Source organism: Chaetodon trifascialis, chromosome 14 (assembly GCF_039877785.1).
Source record: "Chaetodon trifascialis isolate fChaTrf1 chromosome 14, fChaTrf1.hap1, whole genome shotgun sequence".
NCBI lineage: Eukaryota > Metazoa > Chordata > Actinopteri > Chaetodontiformes > Chaetodontidae > Chaetodon > Chaetodon trifascialis.
The window spans coordinates 26,352,501-26,373,296 of NC_092069.1; the positions used below are offsets into that span (position 1 = coordinate 26,352,501).

Sequence of the window (20,796 nt, forward strand, 5' to 3'; positions counted from 1 at the left end):
CTCTCTGGCTGTGTCGGCATCTCAAATCACTCTTCCTCTAGATCCCCCCCCCCCCCCTCCCCCCGGCTATTGATTGGTTCATTTGATAGTTCTATCACCAATCAGCATGAAGTTGACCTTTTGGACTTGGCAATGATAGCAAGACATTGAGTGTGTGTTTGTGTGTGTGTGTCGATTTGTGTTTGTTTGTCCTTATAATGATGTGTGTGTGTGTGTGTGTGTGTGTGTGTGTGTGTGTGTGTGTGTGTGTGTGTGTGTGTGTGTGTGTGTGTGTGTGTGTGTGTGTGTGTGTGTGTGTGTGTGTGTGTGTGTGTGTGTGTTGACCTTTGCAGGCAGAATGTCAGCCTGGCTCTTGATGCTGCTTGTCAGTGCATGAGTTGGACAGGAAACAGTTCAGTTTTCAAACAGGAGAAGTTCAAACTCCCGTACGACTGACAGCAGAAAGCATCATGTGACCTGATCTGCAGGCAGATCTTCAGACTGTCGTTTAGGATGAGAACATGAAGTGTTTTGAGGCGCAGCTTTGGTGTAAAATGGTGACGTTAATGTACAATCAGGACAAACGAAGCGAGCGAGGGATCGACCTGATCTGGGATCAGTCTGACGTCGCCATCGCCTGGCAGGCGTCCAGCAGACCAGGCTGGTGTGAACGAAGAAGCAGCTGATGGAGATAAAACCAGGCAAACATTGTGTTTACAGGAGCTGAGGGACAGTTTTATTGTCCCCGTGCAGCTGAGGATCTGCTGCTCCAGTTGTTCCAGTTGTTGTTAATGTGTGAACTGGGATCAAACTGGGATCCAAATGAATGAACTGTGGCTTTAAAACCCAGAGGGTCAGACTGTAAAGAGCCATATGCTGCAGAGAAACACAGAGACGAATGAGTCCACACTGTCTCCATCTGGACTCAGCTTCATCAGCAGACCTCCGTCAGGAAAGGTGGAGGAGCGGGGGTGTTAAAGCTCCTCTGTGGTCGCAAACAAACAGTCATATATTACCCATAATGCACTGCAATTAAAGGCAGCGCCACACTTGTCAATATCCTCCTCTTCCATCTTTCTTTCTGGCTGCCTGCTCATTTCTTTCCTGTTCCTCCACTCTTTGCTCTCCTGCTTCTCAGTAATGCTCCTCCTCTCCTCCTCTTCTCTCCTCCTGTCCTTCTCCACTTCTCTCCTCCTCTCCTTCTCCTCTTCTCTCCTCCTCTCCTCCTCCTCTTCTCTCCTCCTCTCCTCCTCTCCTTCTCCTCTTCTCTCCTCCTCTCCTTCTCCTCTTCTCTCCTCCTCTCCTTCTCCTCTTCTCTCCTCCTCTCCTTCTCCTCTTATCTCCCCCTCTCCTCCTTTTCTCCTCTTCCTCCTCTCCTTCTCTCCCTCCATCACTGCTTCATTCTGTCATTCTTCTTCTTTCTGTCTTTCGTCACCTACAGAAACTGATCTGGGGTCAGCAGCAGATTTATGATGCTGCTTTTAAAGTTTGGTTGTCCACATATTTTAGGCCAAGTACATTTTTTTAAGCTTTCTCTCTTTTCAATAATTGTACTTTCTCTTTTTGTTTTACAGTTTTTCATCCATTGCTCTTTGTTCCTCCCTTCCCTCCCTTTTCTCCCCATTGATCTCCTTCTCTCTCTTCCTTGCTAATCACTTTCTCCCTCTCTCCCTTTCTCTTTGTTTCTTGATTTCTTTATTTGTCGTTTTCCTATATATCACCCCATTTTCTGTCCTTCTTAGAATTCATTTGTTCTCTCTCTCTCCCACACACACACACACACACACACACACACACACACACACACACACACACACACACACACACAGAGTCTGTTTTTCCATTTGTCATTAAGAGGCAGGCAGCTAGACAGTAACATTTAAACCACCCATTCTGAATGGTTAAAAGATGGCCTCATCTGTTTTGTGTGTGTGTGTGTGTGTGTGTGTGTGTGTGTGTGTGTGTGTGTGTGTGTGTGTGAGAGGCCGATCGATGCAGTAATCTGCAGGAGGTGGGAAGCAGAGAGGGAGCGAGCCATTCAGCAGCGCTCACTAATCAATTGCAATTCTTTCTTTTACTGTCTGAACGCCCAGATTTAGACGTTTGTGTGTGTGTGTGTGTGTGTGTGTGTGTGTGTGTGTGTGTGTGTGTTAATTCTTTCTTTCACTGTCTGTGGCCTAACATTTAGATCCGTGTGTGCCTCTAAGTGTGTGTGTGCATATGTCTTTTTACTCTTTATAGATTTCTTTAGGGTTCTGTGTGTGTGTGTGTGTGTGTGTGTGTGTGTGTGTGCGCGTGCCTGCCTGCCTGTGTGTATGTGTGTGTGTGTTCCTGCATGGAGAGTTTATTGTGGGTGAGGCGCTGCAGGAGCATCATGTGGTGAATCTAAAGGGTTCATCCTCTGAGGAGCAGGATGTGATCTGGACTCTGACGTCACATGATCACATGACGTCCGTTCTCGCCCTGCTCGTCTCTTTATTCTCAGAGTGTCTCTTGGTTTTTGTGCGTTTGTAAAGTTAAGGCTCAGCAGCTCAGATTGTCGAGACTCGCTTTAAAGCTTTTCCTCAAATTCAAGTCAAATGTCAAATCCTAATTTCTGTCGTCGAGTCTCAAGTCTGACTCCAGATTCTGGAGGATGAACGGATGAATTAGTGGATTAGAACAGATTAAGGAGTTTTTAATTAGTTTTCTGGATGGATTAATGTTTTTAGAGATTTAAAAAAAAAAAAACTCCACTGCCTTTAAATCGGTCCCTTTCCACCTTAAATGAGCAGTTCAGGCTCCTTCAAGGTAACAGATTAAAGGATGTCTTCAGTGTTTTTTAGTAAATCAAATCACGTTAAAATTAGAATTAAAATCGCCTCAATATGTTTTTAGAGTCAGATCAATTAGTGTGTTTCCTTCGTTGATCGTTGGTCTGACTGTTCATTGGTCAAACAGCGTCCTGACCACGTTTCCTCTGGCCTTTTGAATTTGCAGATTAATTTACAATCAGAATATTTGTTGTTGCTGTTCTTAATGCTCCGATCATTCGTGAATCCATTAATTATCCTCTTAAATTAATGAATCGCATCGTTGTTCATAGATTAATATGAGTTCAAGGTGAGTTTCAGTGGTTTGGTTCAGAGGCTGCAGAGCTTTCTGTTGGATTCTGGTTAATACAACGAAACACACACACACACACACACACACACACACACACACACACACACACACACACACACACACACACACAAGACACATCAATACAATCCGTCCACACACACACAGAATAAAATAAATAAATGTACAATCAAAATTGCAATTACCTGCAGAATTTGTGAAGGGTAAACAAATCTGCGCCTCGCCCCCCCGCCCCCCTCTGCTCGCTTGCTCCACACACACACGCTCACGCACACACCAACGTTAGCATCCTAGTTAGCATGCTGAAATGAATACAGTTAGATCCAAAGCAATTTCCTTTTATTTATCTTAGCAGCCGCGCATAAATAAAGGCAAGGGCATCCAGGCAATTAGCATAATTACTATGAGGCGGTCAGACCCTCTGTGATTTCATAAAGACACACACACACACACACACACACACACAGGCAGGCTGCCGCCACAGGGTGTGTGTTTGTGTGTATGTGTGTGTGTTTTAGAGAGACAGAGGAAAAGAGATAGAGACAATGACTCTGTGTGTGTGTGTGTGTGTGTGTGTGTGTGTGTGTGTGTGTGTGTGTGTGTGTGTGAGCATGTTAGTTTGCTGTTTCTGCGTGTGTGTCGGTGCATGACTTTTCCTGTGTCCATTCTGTCCACCGTGTCTGTGCGTGTTTGTATTGTTTCCTCCTTCTCTGCGTGTGTGTCTGAGTGCCGTCCTTGGTCTGTCTGCCACACACACACACACACACACGCGCAGTGATACATACACACGCGCAGTGATACATACAAACATTTGGTCACATGTTCACACATATCCACACACACACACACACACACACACACACTGAAAAATGAGGCAGAAATATGCACGTACACACAGACCAATCTGAAGTCCCAGTGTGTCTGTTTGTGTTATTAATATGCAAATACAAGTGAAAAACAACAAAGAGCATGAAAAACAATATCCCACCTAACAGGCTGAGGTCAGCTCATACTGGATCTACTGGTTTCATTGCTTCCTCTGGCTCGACTGCTTTGTCCTGTGAGTCGGCCGTTGGGATTGGTCTTAGATGTGAATGCTGAGGAGTTGAGATGCTCGGACGTCGTCTGTGACGGCGCTCCGTTTGTTGATGATGTAAATCAATAAAGACCCGAAACAGTTCCTCAAGAATGCTTTTTTTTAACTGGTGTTTCCACCACGCGCACAAATTCATCACTGATTGGTCAGCATATGTGTCAATCAATCAATGAGCCACAGATGAGCTACGAAGCTCAAGACTCTCTTTGAGTTTAGCGTACCAATGAGTACGCTGGGGCGGCACGGTGGTGCAGCAGGTACTGCACGTGGCTCACAGTAAGAAGGTCGCCAGTTCGAGCCCCGGGTCGGGCGTGGCCTTTCTGTGTGAAGTTTGCATGTTCTTCCCGTGTTTCTTCTTCCCGGGTTTTCTCTGGCTTCCTCCCACAGCCCAAAAACATGCTCATAGTGGTGACACACTTAGGTGTGAGAGTTAGCGTGAATGGCTGTCTGTCTCTATATGTTGCCCTGTGATTGACTGGCGACCGGTTCAGGGTGTACCCCGCCTCTCGCCCAATGCCGGCTGGAATAGGCTCCAGCCCCCCCACAACCCCGAAAGGGATAGGCGGGTATAGACAATGGATGGATGGATGAGTATGCTAACAGTTAGCTGTTAGCTCCAGCATCAGTGCTGTGTTCAGGGTAGGGCTGGGCGACATGGCTGAAAACTCTATCATGATATAAGTGTTTTATATCGGTCGATATCAATAATTATTGATATTTTTTATGACTTATTTAAAATAAGGACCAGGAGAAAAATACATTCAATTTAAACATTTTTATTTTAAATTGAACCTTCCTCTGATTATAATCCCTCAGCTATCAAGGCAGAAAGGAAAGGAAATGTCAACACAACCATGGAAAACACTCAAATAATAAATGTAAAAAAAGTGTAAAAATGTAAACAGAGAAACCTGAGAACTTTTTTTCTGCAGGTTTAGTGCAGAAAGTTCACAGCTGATTCACCTTCTGCTGAATAAAATGTTTTCAGATATGTGCAGTGTTTTAGAAACAAAGCAGAAACTGAGGTGGACTTGACATCTGTAACAAACAAACAAACAAACAAACATGACAGACAGCACAGTAACACTGACTGAACTATAAAACCAGCCTCGACATATGAACAACTTCAGTCACTCTTCTTCCTCTGAACATACATGAACTGTTCAATTAGATTTTTATTATAAGAGCTGTTTGTAAGCTGGCTTCTCCTCAGAGCTCAGTGAAGCGTGTCTTTAGCTATATGAGATGCCGCTGCCTCCGTTACGTCTTCGTGCCTTTTAGATGATTTGTCATCAGGCGCTGAAGCAGATACCTCTGCATGGCGGTCAGCTGCTTGTCGGTGGTGCTGTGGTTGGCGGACGTTGGCGAATACGGCTGCGCTCCAAAGAGTGAGCGCGGCTAAGCTGGTTCAATGAGTTTGTGGTGTTACTGGTCTTGGTGGGGACGACAGTCTTGCATAAGTTACAGACCACATTGGTCTGACTACAGTCCGACTTATAAAATCCAAAAAACTCCATACTGGCGAGCTGACTTTCCCTGTTTTATCGACGATTTCTTCGCTCGCTGCAGCGCTCACTTTCTGTTTCTCATCTCACTCCTCGCGGAGCAACAAACACGCAACGAGATGGTGCAACCGAACTTGATAATGTTACATGATTGACGTGTTAGCGTGTCTCTCTCACTGATCAGTGATTACTCCCTACGTTGCTCGGTTACCTGAGAGCGAATGCCTTTGTTCATGCAACCAACCTTGCTTCAAAACTTCAGGTTTCTTCCGACGAAGAAAAAAAAATGATCGAATGCTTTATCGAACGCATTTTATATTGATATTGATGACGTGTCTATTGCGAGACATATCGCTATCGTTTTATCGCCCAGCCCTAGTTCAGGGTGTGTTGAATGGTGGTCTCTGTCGGTGTGCTGAGAGCTGAGACGATCGTCCTCCTCCTGATGGACATCTGTGGTCCCTGCACGAGCGCGTGGTTCACTTAAGGGTCCTGTTCTGGGGGTTAATTTGACAAATATAATCTCACACATGCTCTTCTGCTGACAGCAGCCCAAACTTCTCCGCACGTGTTCCCTGTTTTAACCTGAAGTGGCTCCAGCTTCTGTTTTCCTTGATCATCACTGTTCTTAACGTCTGCGGCTCCTGCAGAAAATGTCAGTTTCTGAGACGAGGATGTTGTTTTTGAGTGTTACACCGACCTTTGTGCATGGCGCAACCTTTCCCTGACCTTTCTGCACCCCGCCGACCTTGCACATAACTCCTGGTGTAAACCAAAAGAGGCAGAAAAGACAAACATGCAGCAGGAGCTGGTGTTTGGTGTGAGCTCTGCTTGGACTCTAATAATCTGAGGCCTGTTTAACCTCTGGGAGGCAACCTGGGACTTAACAAAGCAGCCAGCAAGGTTATGTTTGTTTACAGCACATCTGTGTGTGTGCGTGTGTGTTTACATCAGCGTCATATCAGCATAATTTACACACACACAAACACACACCCGCTTCCACCTTTCAACTCGCTTTCCAATTCTAATTAATCCGCTTTAATCCCTCTGAAATGGGCAGATTTGCTTTCCTTCACCTGGAGCTGCTTGTTGCTAAACCTGGACCTCAATCTGCAAAAAGAGAAGCACAGATTGTGATTATCTGCACATCTCAGCCTCTTCCACTGTTGTGTTGTGCTGCTTTAAGAGTGCGAGGAGTAATCCGTGACCTGCGGAGGCTTAGTGGCCGCGTCGCCTGCCTCCATCGTGGAAAATATAGAAAAAACACCTGAAAGTAGAAGGTCGGTAAAGACAGATTAGACCCTGAATCATCCGGGGTTCATTACCCAGCAGTCAGCTGTTCACGCTTTGCTTCCTGGTTCAACTCTGACATCCTGCTCACATACGCAGAGGCAACCAGGGCTGTGATTGGTCAGACCGGCCTGGTCGTGTTTCCTGCAGCATGTTTCTGACTCCACAGGTATTCACACCTGGAATCACCTGATTTCACACACACAGACAATGAGCTGCATTATAAATGTCATCTGAGGATAACGGACGTCTTAGGAGACGTTTCCTGTGAAGGGCGACAACATGGAGAAGAGCAGTCTGGACCACAACACGCACGACACACACCTGAATGAACATAACACACACACACACACACACACACACACACACACACACACACACACACACACACACACACACACACACACACACACACACACACACAGGATGAGTCAGGGTGTGTGTTAATGAGGAACCCAGTGTAGACGGACATTGATGAGGCTCGTTGACGATTAACATCTCATTAGCATCTCGTTAGCTGGGAGGGCAGACTTAGCAGACTTAGCAGAGGAGCAGCCGCCACACACACACACACACACACACACACACACACACACACACACACACACATATGAGTGTCATATGGCCTTTCTTCTCCTCTTCTGTCTCCTGTTTGTCCTCCATGTCACTGTGTGTGTCTGTCCCTCTGCCTCCTCTTGTCTCACTCTCACATGCATGAAGACAATTCATTTTAATACCAGAGATTCAGTCAAACATATAATCAGAGTGGATATAACACACACACACACACACACACACACACGCTCAGGTGCTCAGACCTGGTGTATCAGCAGCAACAGTAGGGAACCACATGTAATTAACCTGCCTGACCTCAGGAGTATTAGTGCCTGTGTGTGTGTGTGTGTGTGTGTGTGTGTGTGTGTGTGTGTGTGCGTGCGTGTGTGTGTGTGTTTGAATGAGTGTATTGTGCTCAGGGAGTTGAGTGTTCTGCCATGATCTTCACATAACGACAGCATTAGACACACTCAGATCTGTGTGTGTGTGTGTGTGTGCGTGTGCGTGTGCGTGTGCGTGTGTGTGTGTGTGTGTGTGTGTGTGTGTGTGAGAGAGATTCGCTGCTGAAGTCGAGTGTTCCGCCGTGATCTGCACATAAATACACTATTAGACACACCTGAGGGGGGTGTGTGTGTGTGTGTGTGTGTGTGTGTGGACAGACTTGTCTTTCCTTGTAAGACACTGCATTGTGTAGTACTGCAGTAGTACTGAAGGGTACTGCCTGTACTATAGAGAGTATTTGCTGTCCGCCTTTTATCTGAGTGTGAAAATACATCAAAAACTGTCCAAACGTAGCTTCCTGCTAACAATCCCACAATGCACCGCTCTGCATTTTGCAGGTGAGACAGTGATCGCTGTGTGGAGTCTCAGTTTGCTGCTTGTCCTTCAGTGAAACACTGCGTGTGTCGTGCAGGAAGCACGTATTCAGATACTTCTACTGCCACAGCAGCAGTACACAGTGAGTACTGCAAAAACCCACACAAGTACCCGTGTTTCCCCTAGAATGTTTTCAGGCCCGGTGGCACCCACCGAAAAACCCTGAACAGACGAGACGCGTGGGATGGTGTATTGGCGCAGTTGGATTAAGTCAGGTGGCACAGCAAGCAGTCTGCAATTCTACAATTATTATATTTGCATTCAATTTTTGTTGACCCAGATCTCCAGGAGAGGGTGACTTGATAAGGTGCATTTATTGCACACAAATGGAACATGCTTGATTACACATTGGCACTTCAACCACACAGCGTGCATTGTTCTGTGCTGCACTTGATTTGTTAGAGAAGAACCTCACCAAGGCTTTGTGGTGAGATGGTAGGAGAGTTTCCTACACATAACTGAGATTCTATCAGTTATACATAATGTAAACATTTAACAAACTTTAAACATCAAAGTTTTTATTCGTTTTATTATAACAGAGTTACATTCATTTGACAGTGCCTGGGGAAAAGTGACCCCTCAGTGGAAAACTAGCCTATTGTCTGTGTTGTTTTCATCATTATTGCTTACCAGAAAAAAGAAGCTCAATCAGAACAAAAATATAAGCTGAACAACAAATTGGAAACTTGCCATGGGGAGTGTGGTACAACCAAGGGCTGTATTTATGGTTTTTAAGCCATTTGGGATCCCAGCCAGATGTTCTGTGTTTAGCTGGGTTTTTTTTGACTGGGTGACCTTCTTTAGAGATGCCTCGGTCACTCTCCCTTCATCTATTTTTCTTTGGCTCTGGAGTCTGGCAGAAAAACTTCTTTATATTAAGTTGTCTGTCACCCACAATATTTTTTCTTTTCTTCGGCGGCGCCATAGTTGGCTAGCTACAAACCTTAAACATCCCATAAAATATGCCCGCGCTCTCAGCAGCGGTACTCGCATCGTTACTAGGCAACGAAGCAGGTCGACTTGCGTTGCGCCACACAGAGGCGCCTGAACGTAAATGATTATTGATTTATGAATGAATGGATCGGTGGCTTACTTTTGGCATATTGATTTTTTTTTTTTTTTGTGGCCTGGGGGGAGTCTCCTTGTACAATGGTAGGGGAAACACTGAGTACTAATGTGAAAGTGAGGGAGTGTATGTCCAGGTTTATGCAGTAAGTAAGCAAGTCACAGTAAGTTGTCCAGTTCGTGAGTCCAGTAAGACCCCAGCAGTGCCTGAGCCCCCGGCTTGGGGGCTATCAGGGTATCAGTCTTTGGCTGAAGATGCCTCTCTTCTCAACCGGCATGCCGCGGGTGGGTGGGGGACGGGGGGACGTTCAGGATGCTAACCAGCTTGGACAGCTTCCTGTTCTCCCTCACGGCCTCCAGAGAGTCCAGCTCCGCTCCTCCTCCTCCTCCAATCAGACTCATCGAGTCGGCGGAGTTTGGCTGCGATGTCAGAGCTTCCTGCAGAGCGGAGCTGCGCCTCCATCGGCGTCACTGTCAGGACAGAGGAGGAGCAGACGAGTCGCACGTGTTAGAGGAGGCAGTGAGTGTGTCATTAGAGGTCATTAGGTGTGAAGTGAACTTTGTTGGCAGCCGTACGAGCTCTTGTCGCAGTAGTTTTAGTGTCTGTAGTCTGTAGGTGTACCTTTGGAGTTACCGTTTACTTCTGTGTTGATCCATAAACGTTACAGCTGTAAGGTTCAGAGCTGGAGGTGTGGAAGCCGCTGAAGGCGCAGAATAAACACAGGGTTCAGCTCCAGAGTCACTGTAGCAGAGGCAGCACTGTCTCATAACCTGAGCGCTCAGATTACTTACAGTAACTAGTTACTTCTCTCAAAAGGATTCACTAACTTTACTGCATATGAAAGTAATTAGTAATTATAACCTTTGCATTAGTTGTAAATGTCACCTTCACTGATCACACGTGCTTTCAGTGTTGCTGTGACAGATTTACCTTTGTCACTGCAGTGATGGAGGTGTTACTACTCCTGACCACCAGGGGGCAGCTCCTCTGTGAGCTCTGACTTCTTACTGTCATTATATGTTAACGTTTCTCTGCAGCGAAGGGAAAGTTCACCTCTTTGTCTCTGTCTGTTTTCAGTCTCTGGACGGGTTCGTATTTGCACTAAACAAGGAGGGACGCTTCCTCTACATCTCCGAGACCGTCTCCATCTACCTGGGACTGTCACAGGTGAGTCGTACACCTGCCTGTCTGTGTGTCTGTCTGTCTGTGTGTCTGTCTGTCTGTGTGTCTGCCTGTCTGTGTGTCTGTCTGTGTGTCTGTCTGTCTGTGTGTCTGTCTGTCTGTGTGTCTGCCTGTCTGTGTGTCTGTCTGTGTGTCTGCCTGTCTGTGTGTCTGTCTGTGTGTCTGTCTGTCTGTGTGTCTGCCTGTCTGTGTGTCTGTCTGTGTGTCTGTCTGTCTGTGTGTCTGTCTGTACAAAAGTACAGATGAAGGTTCTCACAGTTCAGTTCAGTCCAGTCACAGTAGTTTGGTTTTACTTGGTTCTTGTAAATTCTGTCCATCTTCCTCTCCTCTGATTGTCTCTGTCTCTCCATCTGTCTGTCTTTCTCATCTCTCTCTCTCTCTCTCTCTCTCTCTCTCTCTCTCTCTTTCTCTCTCTCTCTCATCATTACCAAAGACAATTCCCAACAAATTAAGGCTCATTTCAAATCTCATCAGCTCGTCGGACGGTTGTTGATTTGTGCAGTGAGCAATGACGCATATTTTATTTCTGTGTGTGTGTGTGCGCGTGTGTGTGTGTGTGTGTGTGTGTGTGTGTGTGTGTGTGTGTGTGTGTGTGTGTGTGTGTGTGTGTGTGTGTCCGAGACACTTCATTGTACTTTGTCAGCTTGGTAACGAGTTCAGCGTCTCAATTGGTTCACTCTCCACCAGTTCCTGTTAATAAGAGACAGGCGTCCATCCTGAAGGTCGACACATCGACCTTGGAGGCGCTAATGAGTCGCTATTGACAAGCTTTGTGTGTGTGTGTGTGTGTGTGTTGGGTTTCATGCATCATGTTAAGTTCACATCATTTTCTTTTGTTAAAGAAAAGCTGTTGTTCATCAGCTGAGTCTTACATGTGGAGATTCCTACAGTCCTTGAATGCACCGCAGAACAACAGTAAAGATCCAAGACCTTTACTTGCCGGACCCCCCCCTCCTCTGCATGCTGATGCGTACTGTTGAGCTCAGCCGACACCAGTTTGTGCTTTTGGTAAATCCACGTCCTTGTTTGTTGTGGTTGGCCTCCGTGTTTGTTTTGGTTGGCGTCCATGTTTGTTGTGGTTGGCCTCCGTGTTTGTTTTGGTTGGCGTCCATGTTTGTTGTGGTTGGCCTCCGTGTTTGTTTTGGTCGGCGTTCTGGCAGGACTTTCGGGGGCGTCTCCGAGCAGAGCTCCAGCCGTGACTGACTGGTGGTTCAGTGTGTCGTCACGGCTGGAGCTGAAGACTTAAATGTCTTCGTAGATTTCAGCTCGTCTTCATGTTTGTCTCCAGCTTCATGTCCTCCAGGGCTGATTAAGTTTTCCTCGACATACGCAGCGTTTACTGACCGAGCTGCCGAACTTCACCATCGTCCTCACTCTGTCTGTCTGTCTGTCCCTCTGTCTGTCTCTGTCTGTCCATTAGTTCAATCGAGCTCCTTGTCTCTGTGAATTAGACACAGGAAGCTCTCAGATGTGGGGGTGGCGAAAAAAGGCCAATCAGTTTACCAAATTAAAGAGGAAGGCACATCACTCCCCCCCCCCCCGTCACTGTCTCTCTATCTCTCTTTACCCTCCCCCCTCCTCCCCCTGGATTAATTCCCCCACCGAGATTGATTGATGATTTCTATCAAATAATTGATTAATTGTCAAATTGGGTCCCCTAAGCTTTGCCGCCGGCTCCGCTGAGCTGGTTATCTTGTTCTCTCGGCTTTTATCAGCTGCTGAAGAAGTGGAGCGCCGATTAAAAAAAGTGAAAGACGGAGAGAGAGAGCGAGAGATCGAGCTTGTGTTCGCCTTGTTCCGGTCTCACCCTGTAATCCTACATGTGTACACAGAGTTCGTCAACCTCCATCCTCTTAATTGCTCTTCCTTCCTCCTCTTCTCCTTTAATCACTGCCCTTCCCTCTCTTCGGCTTTTTTTAAAGGAAGGAAAATATATCGCTAATTATTTTTCAACTTTAATTAGATCGCGGCGTGCGGGAAAAATGGCTGGGTGGCGGGGAGGTGAGGGGGGATTTTTTTAAGCCTTTTGACAAATTGACGAGGTTATGAATTTTCTCGCTCGGTGGCCGGCGCTGAAACAATCTTCAGGCAGATTTATGTGTAAAGAGGATTTGCCGGTTTAGCTCGTTTCTTTGCCGTCTCGTCGGGGAGACGGCGGACGTGGCCGGCCAATCAAACAGGCCGTTAATAGAGTCATTAACAAAGAGCGGAGCTGTAATTAAACACGGCCGCTGAGTAAAGTTAAAGTCCCTCCTCCCCCAACACCAACGCGCTCTTCCTCTTTTTTCAACTTTCTCTCCGTTTTTTGAATTTTAATTGTTTGCAGTAAAACGTTGACGAGCTGCAGTTCGTTACAGCCGCCTGTCAGCGAGGCCCAAACACTTTCATCAAAACTTTATCGGCAACTTTATGACTTCAAACGCGGAAACGTGGAGATCCTTCAGGACGTTAAAACTGAACAGTCAGACTTCATCAGGCCTGTTTCTGCTCAACGAAGTGAGTCAGTTTGTATCAGCTGACGTCTGAAGAGGACGGAAACAGCTGCAGAGGCTCCTCAAACTGAGGCATCATGGGATGGACTTTATGGCTGTGTCCATTCCTGCGTCGGTGTCCATCGGTCTCCTGACGACTTCCTGGTTTCATGCAGTCTGCTTTGATGTTTGTGCTGCGGTGAGTTCAGGTGCTCGGCGAGCTCGTGATGAGTCTGAGGCTTCAGGGCTCGCCGCGTTGCTTTGTCCCCTCACATGTCCTGATCATGATGGCTGAACGTGTGTCTGATGGAACTCATGTTGACCTTTGCGCAGTTCGAAGGATCGTGCAGCCGTCTTCACGTGTCCAGGACTCAGCCTCTGAAGGACGCGTTCAGGGCCTCCTGTTCTGTCCGTGTCCTCCACAGAGAAACCAAAGACAGACTGAAAACACTTGAGACGAGTGGGGACTGAATAAAAGACTGCAGAGACAGGCTGCAGGCTTTCAGACGGCGTGTCTCCTCAATGCTGTCCACGGTGAAGGAGACGAAAAGCTTGTCTGCGTCTGAGTTCTGTCTTTTTTAGCTTTTTTGGTGAACTGAGGCGCACTCTACTTCCTTTACAGCTGCAGAAGAAGAAGTTTTCCTTCTGCCATTTATTGGAAACTTTCTCATTGATACAGCAACGACAGCTGAAATGGTTAGTCATGATCAATCAATTGATTGACAGAAAATAATTGCATTGATTTGCATCATTGATCTGAAGTAGTAATGTGGAGCTTTGGACCAAACAAACATGCTGAAGGCGTCACTTTGGCCTCATTGTGACCACATTTCTCACTGTTTTCACAAAGTTTCCAAACCAATCGATCGATTGATCAATGGAGAAAATGATCAGCAGATTGATCCAGAATGAAAAGAGTCATTAGTTTCAGTTAAAATGAGCAACTCCAACAGGAACGTCCTGCTGAGACATGAACGAGGAGACACAATGACCTACAGAGACCAGAGACAAGAGGACAACAGACATAGGGGACACAATGATCTACTGAGACAAGAGGACAACAGACATAGGGGACACAATGATCTACAGAGACAAGAGGACAACAGACACAGGGGACACAATGATCTACAGAGACAAGAGGACAACAGACATAGGGGACTTGTTTTTGTTGTCAGCAGTTTGTCTCCGTTGTCTTCGTGGTCGTTCTAAAGGTGGATGGAAACGTTCTGTCTGTGTGTCTCCTGTCGTTCTCTGTGCAGACAGACAGCAGGAGAATCTGTCGCTGTGTGACACCCTGTTGATCCGGCAGCACAGCGCAGTGTGAGTGAGCGTGCACGTGTGTGTGAGAGTGTGCACGTGTGTGTATGCGCGGGCACGTGTCAAATGCGTGTGTTCATGTACATTTGAATGTTTTTTTGTGTTTGTGAGTTTGTTTATGAGACCAGGCAACGCTTGCAGCTGCCCTCTCAGTGATCTAATTGAGACGTGTGTGTGTGTGTGTGTGTGTGTGTGTGTGTGTGTGTGTGTGTGTGTGTGTGTGTGTGTGTGTGTGTGTGTGTGTGTGTGTGTGTGTGTGTGTGTGTGTACGTACGTGTGTGCGTGCGTGCGTGTGCAGCAGATGGCTGTGTGTCCTCTGCCTGATGGTCCAGAGGAAAATAATAACTGCGTCGTCCCGGCCAGACCCAAATTAGTCTGCTGGATTTTCGCCCGTTACGCCCAAATATGGTTGGCAGCCAGCTCCACTTCATGCCAGGCCGGCAGCAGCGTGGGAGAGCACACAAACACACACACACACACACACTGCATGACCCATAGGCGTCTCCTCTGAGGACAAATGTGTAAGAAAGTCATCGTGTCGTTTTTGAGAAAAACTTTCTTTGAGTGGTGTTTCAGAACTTGTCCTGTCAGTGTGGACGTCAGACTGATGTCACCTGTGACTGCGTGTGAAGACGGAGGACGCGGCAGCCTAAACGTCTTCATCGCCCCCTGGTGGCCGGCTGCAGTGCAGGCGTTAGCGGCTGCAGGCTGGAGCAAACTAAAAAATCGAAGGTTTCTGTCGTCTCAGGTCGTTCTTGTCATGCTGGTCTTCAGTCTGTTCATTGTTATTTACACCTCTTCATACTACGTCACCTACGTCACCTGCTCTGGGTCTGATTGGGCCGTGGATGGGTTTACAGTGGAGGCAGTTAAACGCCTGCTCCGTCTCATGTATGAGACGCTGAGGGACCAGGCTCCATCTGTGCGTCCCTGCTGGCTTCCTGGATGGAAAAAAGGTGGAATGATCCTTTAAAATCCCTCTTTCACTCTGACACATGCAGGGCGATCGACATGCAGCCTGAACCAGGAGAGTCTCTCTCTCCTCTATTGTTCACTGGATTGAGTTGGCCTGCTTCCAGATGAGAGTGTGTGTGTGTGTGTTTGCGTGAGTGAGTGAGTGAGTGTGTGTGTGTGTGTGTGTGTGTGTGTGTGTGTGAGAGTGTGTGTGTGTGTGTGTGTGAGAGTGTGTGTGTGTGAGAGTGTGTCAGAGGTGTGTGAAGCGATTTGTTTCTCTCTTTGTCATTTAAAGAGGCTCTCCAGTGTTCAGACCTGCTGACACACACACACACACACACACACACACACACACACACACACACACACACACACACACATGTGCAAGGTCATTCTGCTCACACATGCACATGTTATTGTGCTCACCACACACACACACACACACACACACACACACACACACACAGGGTCATTGGGAAGCGAAGCAGCTCCTGATCTCTGCTCTCTTTCACTCCAATCCACATTCCCTCAGAGAGAGCTGGCAATAATACACGCACACACACACACACACACACACACACACACACACACACACACACACACACACACACACACACTCCTCCCAGTATTCCCAGTGGGCTGCTGCTGGTCTGCTGGGGAGCATTGAATGCATTAGCATTAAGCAGCTCCAGCAGCCTGTCAAGCTGTCGGCTGCTTCCTTCCTCTGGTCTCTCAGCCTCCTCGCTGATGCTCGAACCTTCAGCGGCTCTCGGGCGCCTCATTCTTCCCGTTTCTTCGCCTTCTGAGGCGCCGACGCGTCCGAAAAGCATCGATCCGACGTATGATTGTTAAGCTGCAACGCACGTTTGTGTCGTTAGCGGCCGTGTTTGTGTCTGCGTACAGCTGAACTGTAGGAGCATCGTCTGCTTTCATTTCTCTCCTCTTCCTCCTCCTCCTCCTCCTCTCCGGTCCTAACAAAGTGACATTTTGTCTCTCTTCTTATTCTCTGTCTTTATTTGTTGTTTTTCTTTTTATTTTAAGGTGTTCAGATTTTTCCTCTTTCTACCCTCACTTTCTTCATCCTTCACTCCCTCTCACCCTCCTCACCCCTCGCCTCCTTTTCTTTCTCTCCCCTCTCTCTGTCGAGACTGGAGGTCGGCCATTTGCATGAGGTCAAAGAGGGGCATTCTGGGAGATGGAGGAAGGAGGAGACGGGGTGAGGATGATGATGAGGAGTAGGAGGAGGGGTGGACAGGAGGAAGGTCACAGCTAATTGAGCCACCCTGGTGAACTTGGTGCACGCACGCACGCACGCACGCACGCACGCACGCACGCACGCACGCACGCACGCACGCACGCACGCACAGTTTCATTTATAATTGATGGTGCTGACTCCAGAGAAGATGTGTGTGTGTGTGTGTGTGTGTGTCGTTAAAGGATGAAGGGATAGAAAGAGGTAGAGGAGGGAAAGAAGCTGAAGCTTTTTAAAAATGTGAAGGATGGAGGGATGAGGGATAGAAAGTGAGGAGTAAAAATGAGGAAATGGAAGGAGGAAAAAACAGGTGAGAAGGAAGGTGGATGGGGGGATGAAGAAAGGTGTTGAAGAGGAGGGAGGGATGAAGGGAGAGATGAAGGAGGAGAGAGGGATGAAGGAGATACAAGAGCTTAGCCCTGATCTTGAAGATGGAGATGATGGAGAGATGGAAAGAGGAGGAGAGGAGCAGGATAACCTGAACAGGAGATGCTGAGGATGGAGGAGTGAAGGAAGACAGACGGAGGAGGGGAGATGAGGACGAAGGACAGGAAAGAAAAATGGTGAGCGCCGATGGAGAGAAGAGGAAGGAGACAGATATGAAGGAGTGAGGGAAGGAGGAGAAACATAGATCAAAGAAGTTTAGGGGAGAAAAGGAGTGTGAAGGAGGAGAGGGATGACATGAGAGGAGAAGAGGAGCGTATATGGTGAAAATAGACAGAGTGGAGGGAAGGAGGAGGAGGAGGAGGAAGGATGGATGAGGAAGAGGAGAGATGACGACAGGACGGAGCCACAAACTTTCATTTTTAATGGTTACGTTTTTGTTTTCATCTCAACAAAAGATGCAGTGTGTGTGTGTGTGTGTGCGTGTGTGTGTGTGTGTGTGTGTGTGTGTGTGTGTGTGTGTGTGTGTGTGTGTGTGTGTGCGCGTGCGTGCGTGCGTGCGTGTGTGTGTCCCTGTCGTCCTCTGTGAAAGGAGGTGTATTAGCATGCTGACAGGAAGCTGCAGGAGGTTATCTGGACCTCAGAGAGCTTCCTCCGTCTTTTGTTTTGACTGATCGCCACGGAGACGCACCAGGGGGACGATGGGACGTGGCGTGGGCGCCGGGGTGTCTCAAAGGGACACACACAATAGATACAAGCGCTAACAATGAGACGCGTCCCTGTCGAGCGGTGTCAGTGTTCCACCAAAGTTTGACTTTCTCCCATTAATTCTCTTTTGTTTCTAAGTGAGGGACGGAGAGGAAAGGACGAGAGAGGACAGGTTGTCCACTGAAGCTTCAGAAGACGATAACGCGGTTTACAGCAGCAGCACAGAGTATGTGAGACGATAAACCGTTAAAAGAAAGAGTGAAACACACAAGAGACACTCAGGATCACAGACGTCAGTGTCTTTATCTCCTCGATGTGTTTTTATGGTTTGTGGACATTTCTTTCATTCAGAGACAGACGGACGATGTTCCAGACGTTTGACGCCACCTTTAGATTCTCTGTCACTGTGGTCTAAACGCCACACCTTTAAACAAAGACACACACGCAGACACACACTCAGCTCGTGTTCGTATGTGCTGCTCGGACGCTAATGAAGACAAAGACCTGCACACGGACGCAAACACGGGGACACTGATCAAGACAAACACTTACAGGCAGTGGACACACGCAAAGACACTAATGAAGACAAAGACCCAGAAACATTAACGTACCAACACACACACACACACACACACGCACACACGCACACACACACACACACACACACACACACACACCGTTAATCGGATCATGTGACATCGCCTCGCTGAGGTCAGAGCTTGTAGTTCATGATGCGTTCGGTGTCACGACGAAGCTCCACTGACTTTACACATCATGATCAGTTTAGTCATCGTGGTCAGCCCCCCCTTCTGTGGCTCTGTCACTATGACATCACTCTGATGTCACAGTGATGTTGTCAGGGACGAGTTGGTTTGGACTTTTACCAGGAAGTCTGCGTTACACAGTGGAGGCGAGGAGCTGAAGAGACGTCGGTGTTCACCAGGCAGGAAGGCACTGATGAAAGATGTGATGGAGGTGCATTATGGGAAATGTAGGAACCACTGCATTTGGAGTTTGTTTGGTTCTTCTGTCAGTGGAAATCAGTCAGAAATCAGTTCAGCAACATTTCGTCCAAAGAACCAGATCAAAGCCTGGATTCAGCTGTGAAACATGACAGAAACACAGACAACGTTTGGTGAATACTCTTCCTCTCAACAGGCCTGGTAATGAGAAAACAGATAGAGGAGCTGCTTAACTTTGAATTATTGTTATTATTATTCATGTTCCTGAACACACCTGTGTGTGTGGGGACATAAAATCCAGGTGGAACTCAGTTTAAACCTACATGAGTCTTTGAGTAAAAACGTGTTTCTTTTCAGTGGAGTTTGGTTGAAATGATGTGTGTGTGTGTGTGTGTGTGTGTGTGTGTGTGTGTGTGTGTGTGTGTGTGTGTATGTGTATGTGTGTGTGTGTGTGTGTGTGTGTGTGTGTGTGTGTGTGTGTGTGTGTGTGTGTGTGCGTGCGTGTGCGTGTGTGTGTGTGTATGTATGTATGTATGTATGTATGTATGTGTGTATGTGTGTGTGTAAGTGTGCACATTTAAATCTGCTGCTCTCTTCACTCCACCACATACACTATGCTGTGCGTGCGTGCGTGCGTGCGTGCGTGCGTGCGTGCGTGCGTGCGTGCGTGCGCGCAGAGATCCCAGCTTTATGTGTTCATCCATATGTATGCTCTGTGTGTGCGTGTGTGTGTGTGTGTCCAGACACAGTGTTATAGACGGCTGCCATTGAAATGGATGAAGCCGCAGCGTGAAGTCAGAGGTGAAGCTCTTCCTGCACGGTGAGGATTTAAAGTCAGAGGAGACACTTTCATACATTACAGACAGACAGACGGACAGCAGGAGGTGAAGCAGGGACTCTGACCTGCTGAAGGACACACACACACACACACACACACAAACACACACACTCAGCTGGTTATTTAGCTTCACACACTTCTTTTCATGCATAAGAAGCACGAGCGTTGGTGGAAGGTGGAGGTTATGACCTGCTCGCCGCTCGCTCCGTTCCACCTCACAACATTAAAAACACTCGTCCAGCTGCAGACGCGTGTTGTGCTCCGACACGCCTTCGTCACGTTCCCTCATGCATTTCACAGCGGCTGCAGGTGAGGCAGGTGAGGCAGGTGAGCCGACCTTCACGGAGCACGAGGCTGCAGCTGAAAGGATTCAGTCTGAAGTTTCCTTTTCAGCGAGGACGAATGAACAGCAGCACGTCAACACACACGGCGCTTCACTGTAGCTTTAATGTGCTGCGCTTCGTCCGGCTCTTTAAACCGTCTGACTTCCTGTCTGTCCCTCTCAGCCCATTGGTTCCTCCTGAAGACGGAAATCTTTAAAAACGGTGTGCAGTTTGTTGTGTTTGTGGCAGCAGGACGAGGTGTGTGTGCGTGCGTGCGTGCGTGCGTGCGTGCGTGCGTGCGTGCGTGCGCGTGCGTGCGCGCGCGGGTGTGTGTGTGTGTGTGTGTGTGTGTGTGTGTGTGTGTGTGTGTGTGTGTGTGTGTGTGTGTGTGTTCATGGAGATGAAGGAACAACAGTGAGGCTCACTGATGTGTTTTAATGGAGATCAGAGGAGGAAGATCTACCAGCTGTGATACGCTGAGCTGTTAGCGGTTTGAGTGTGAACAGAGGAACACTGCAGGCCTGATGTGTTCCTGTTGCTCCTCTTCCTCAGATGTGATGAAGCTGTTTTTTCTTCATGATTTGTCGTTCTGGTTGTTGGTCTTCTCCGTTCAGATCATGAACGACATTTCAACATTTAGTCGTCTGAAAATAACAGGTTACCTTTAAAATGTCAACAGCTTTCTTCTACGTGTGGAGACTCTCCTCCTCTCCTCTTGTTTCCCCTCATTTCCTCCTCCTCCTCCTCCTCCTCCTCCTCCTCCTCCTCTAGCTCAGATTTACAGCCGGCCGTTACTTTGATGCCGTGGAAGCTGTAAAGAGATCAGCGTCGCTGTCGGAGCCCAAAATTGATGTTTGTTTTATTGAAGTGAGGTGCGTGCGTGCGTGCGTGCGTGCGTGCGTGCGTGCGTGCGTG

General features: G+C 47.6%; 1 protein-coding gene across 1 annotated transcript in view; it reads left to right on the forward strand.

Moving 5' to 3' along the window:
- Positions 1 to 20,796, forward strand: part of LOC139341983 (neuronal PAS domain-containing protein 3) — a 253,655-nt gene that overhangs the window by 173,019 nt on the left and 59,840 nt on the right. Inside the window, exon 5 of the mRNA XM_070978782.1 lies at positions 10,568 to 10,657. Within this exon, the coding sequence (XP_070834883.1) occupies positions 10,568 to 10,657 (90 nt within the window). The remainder of the gene's footprint in view (positions 1 to 10,567; positions 10,658 to 20,796) is intronic.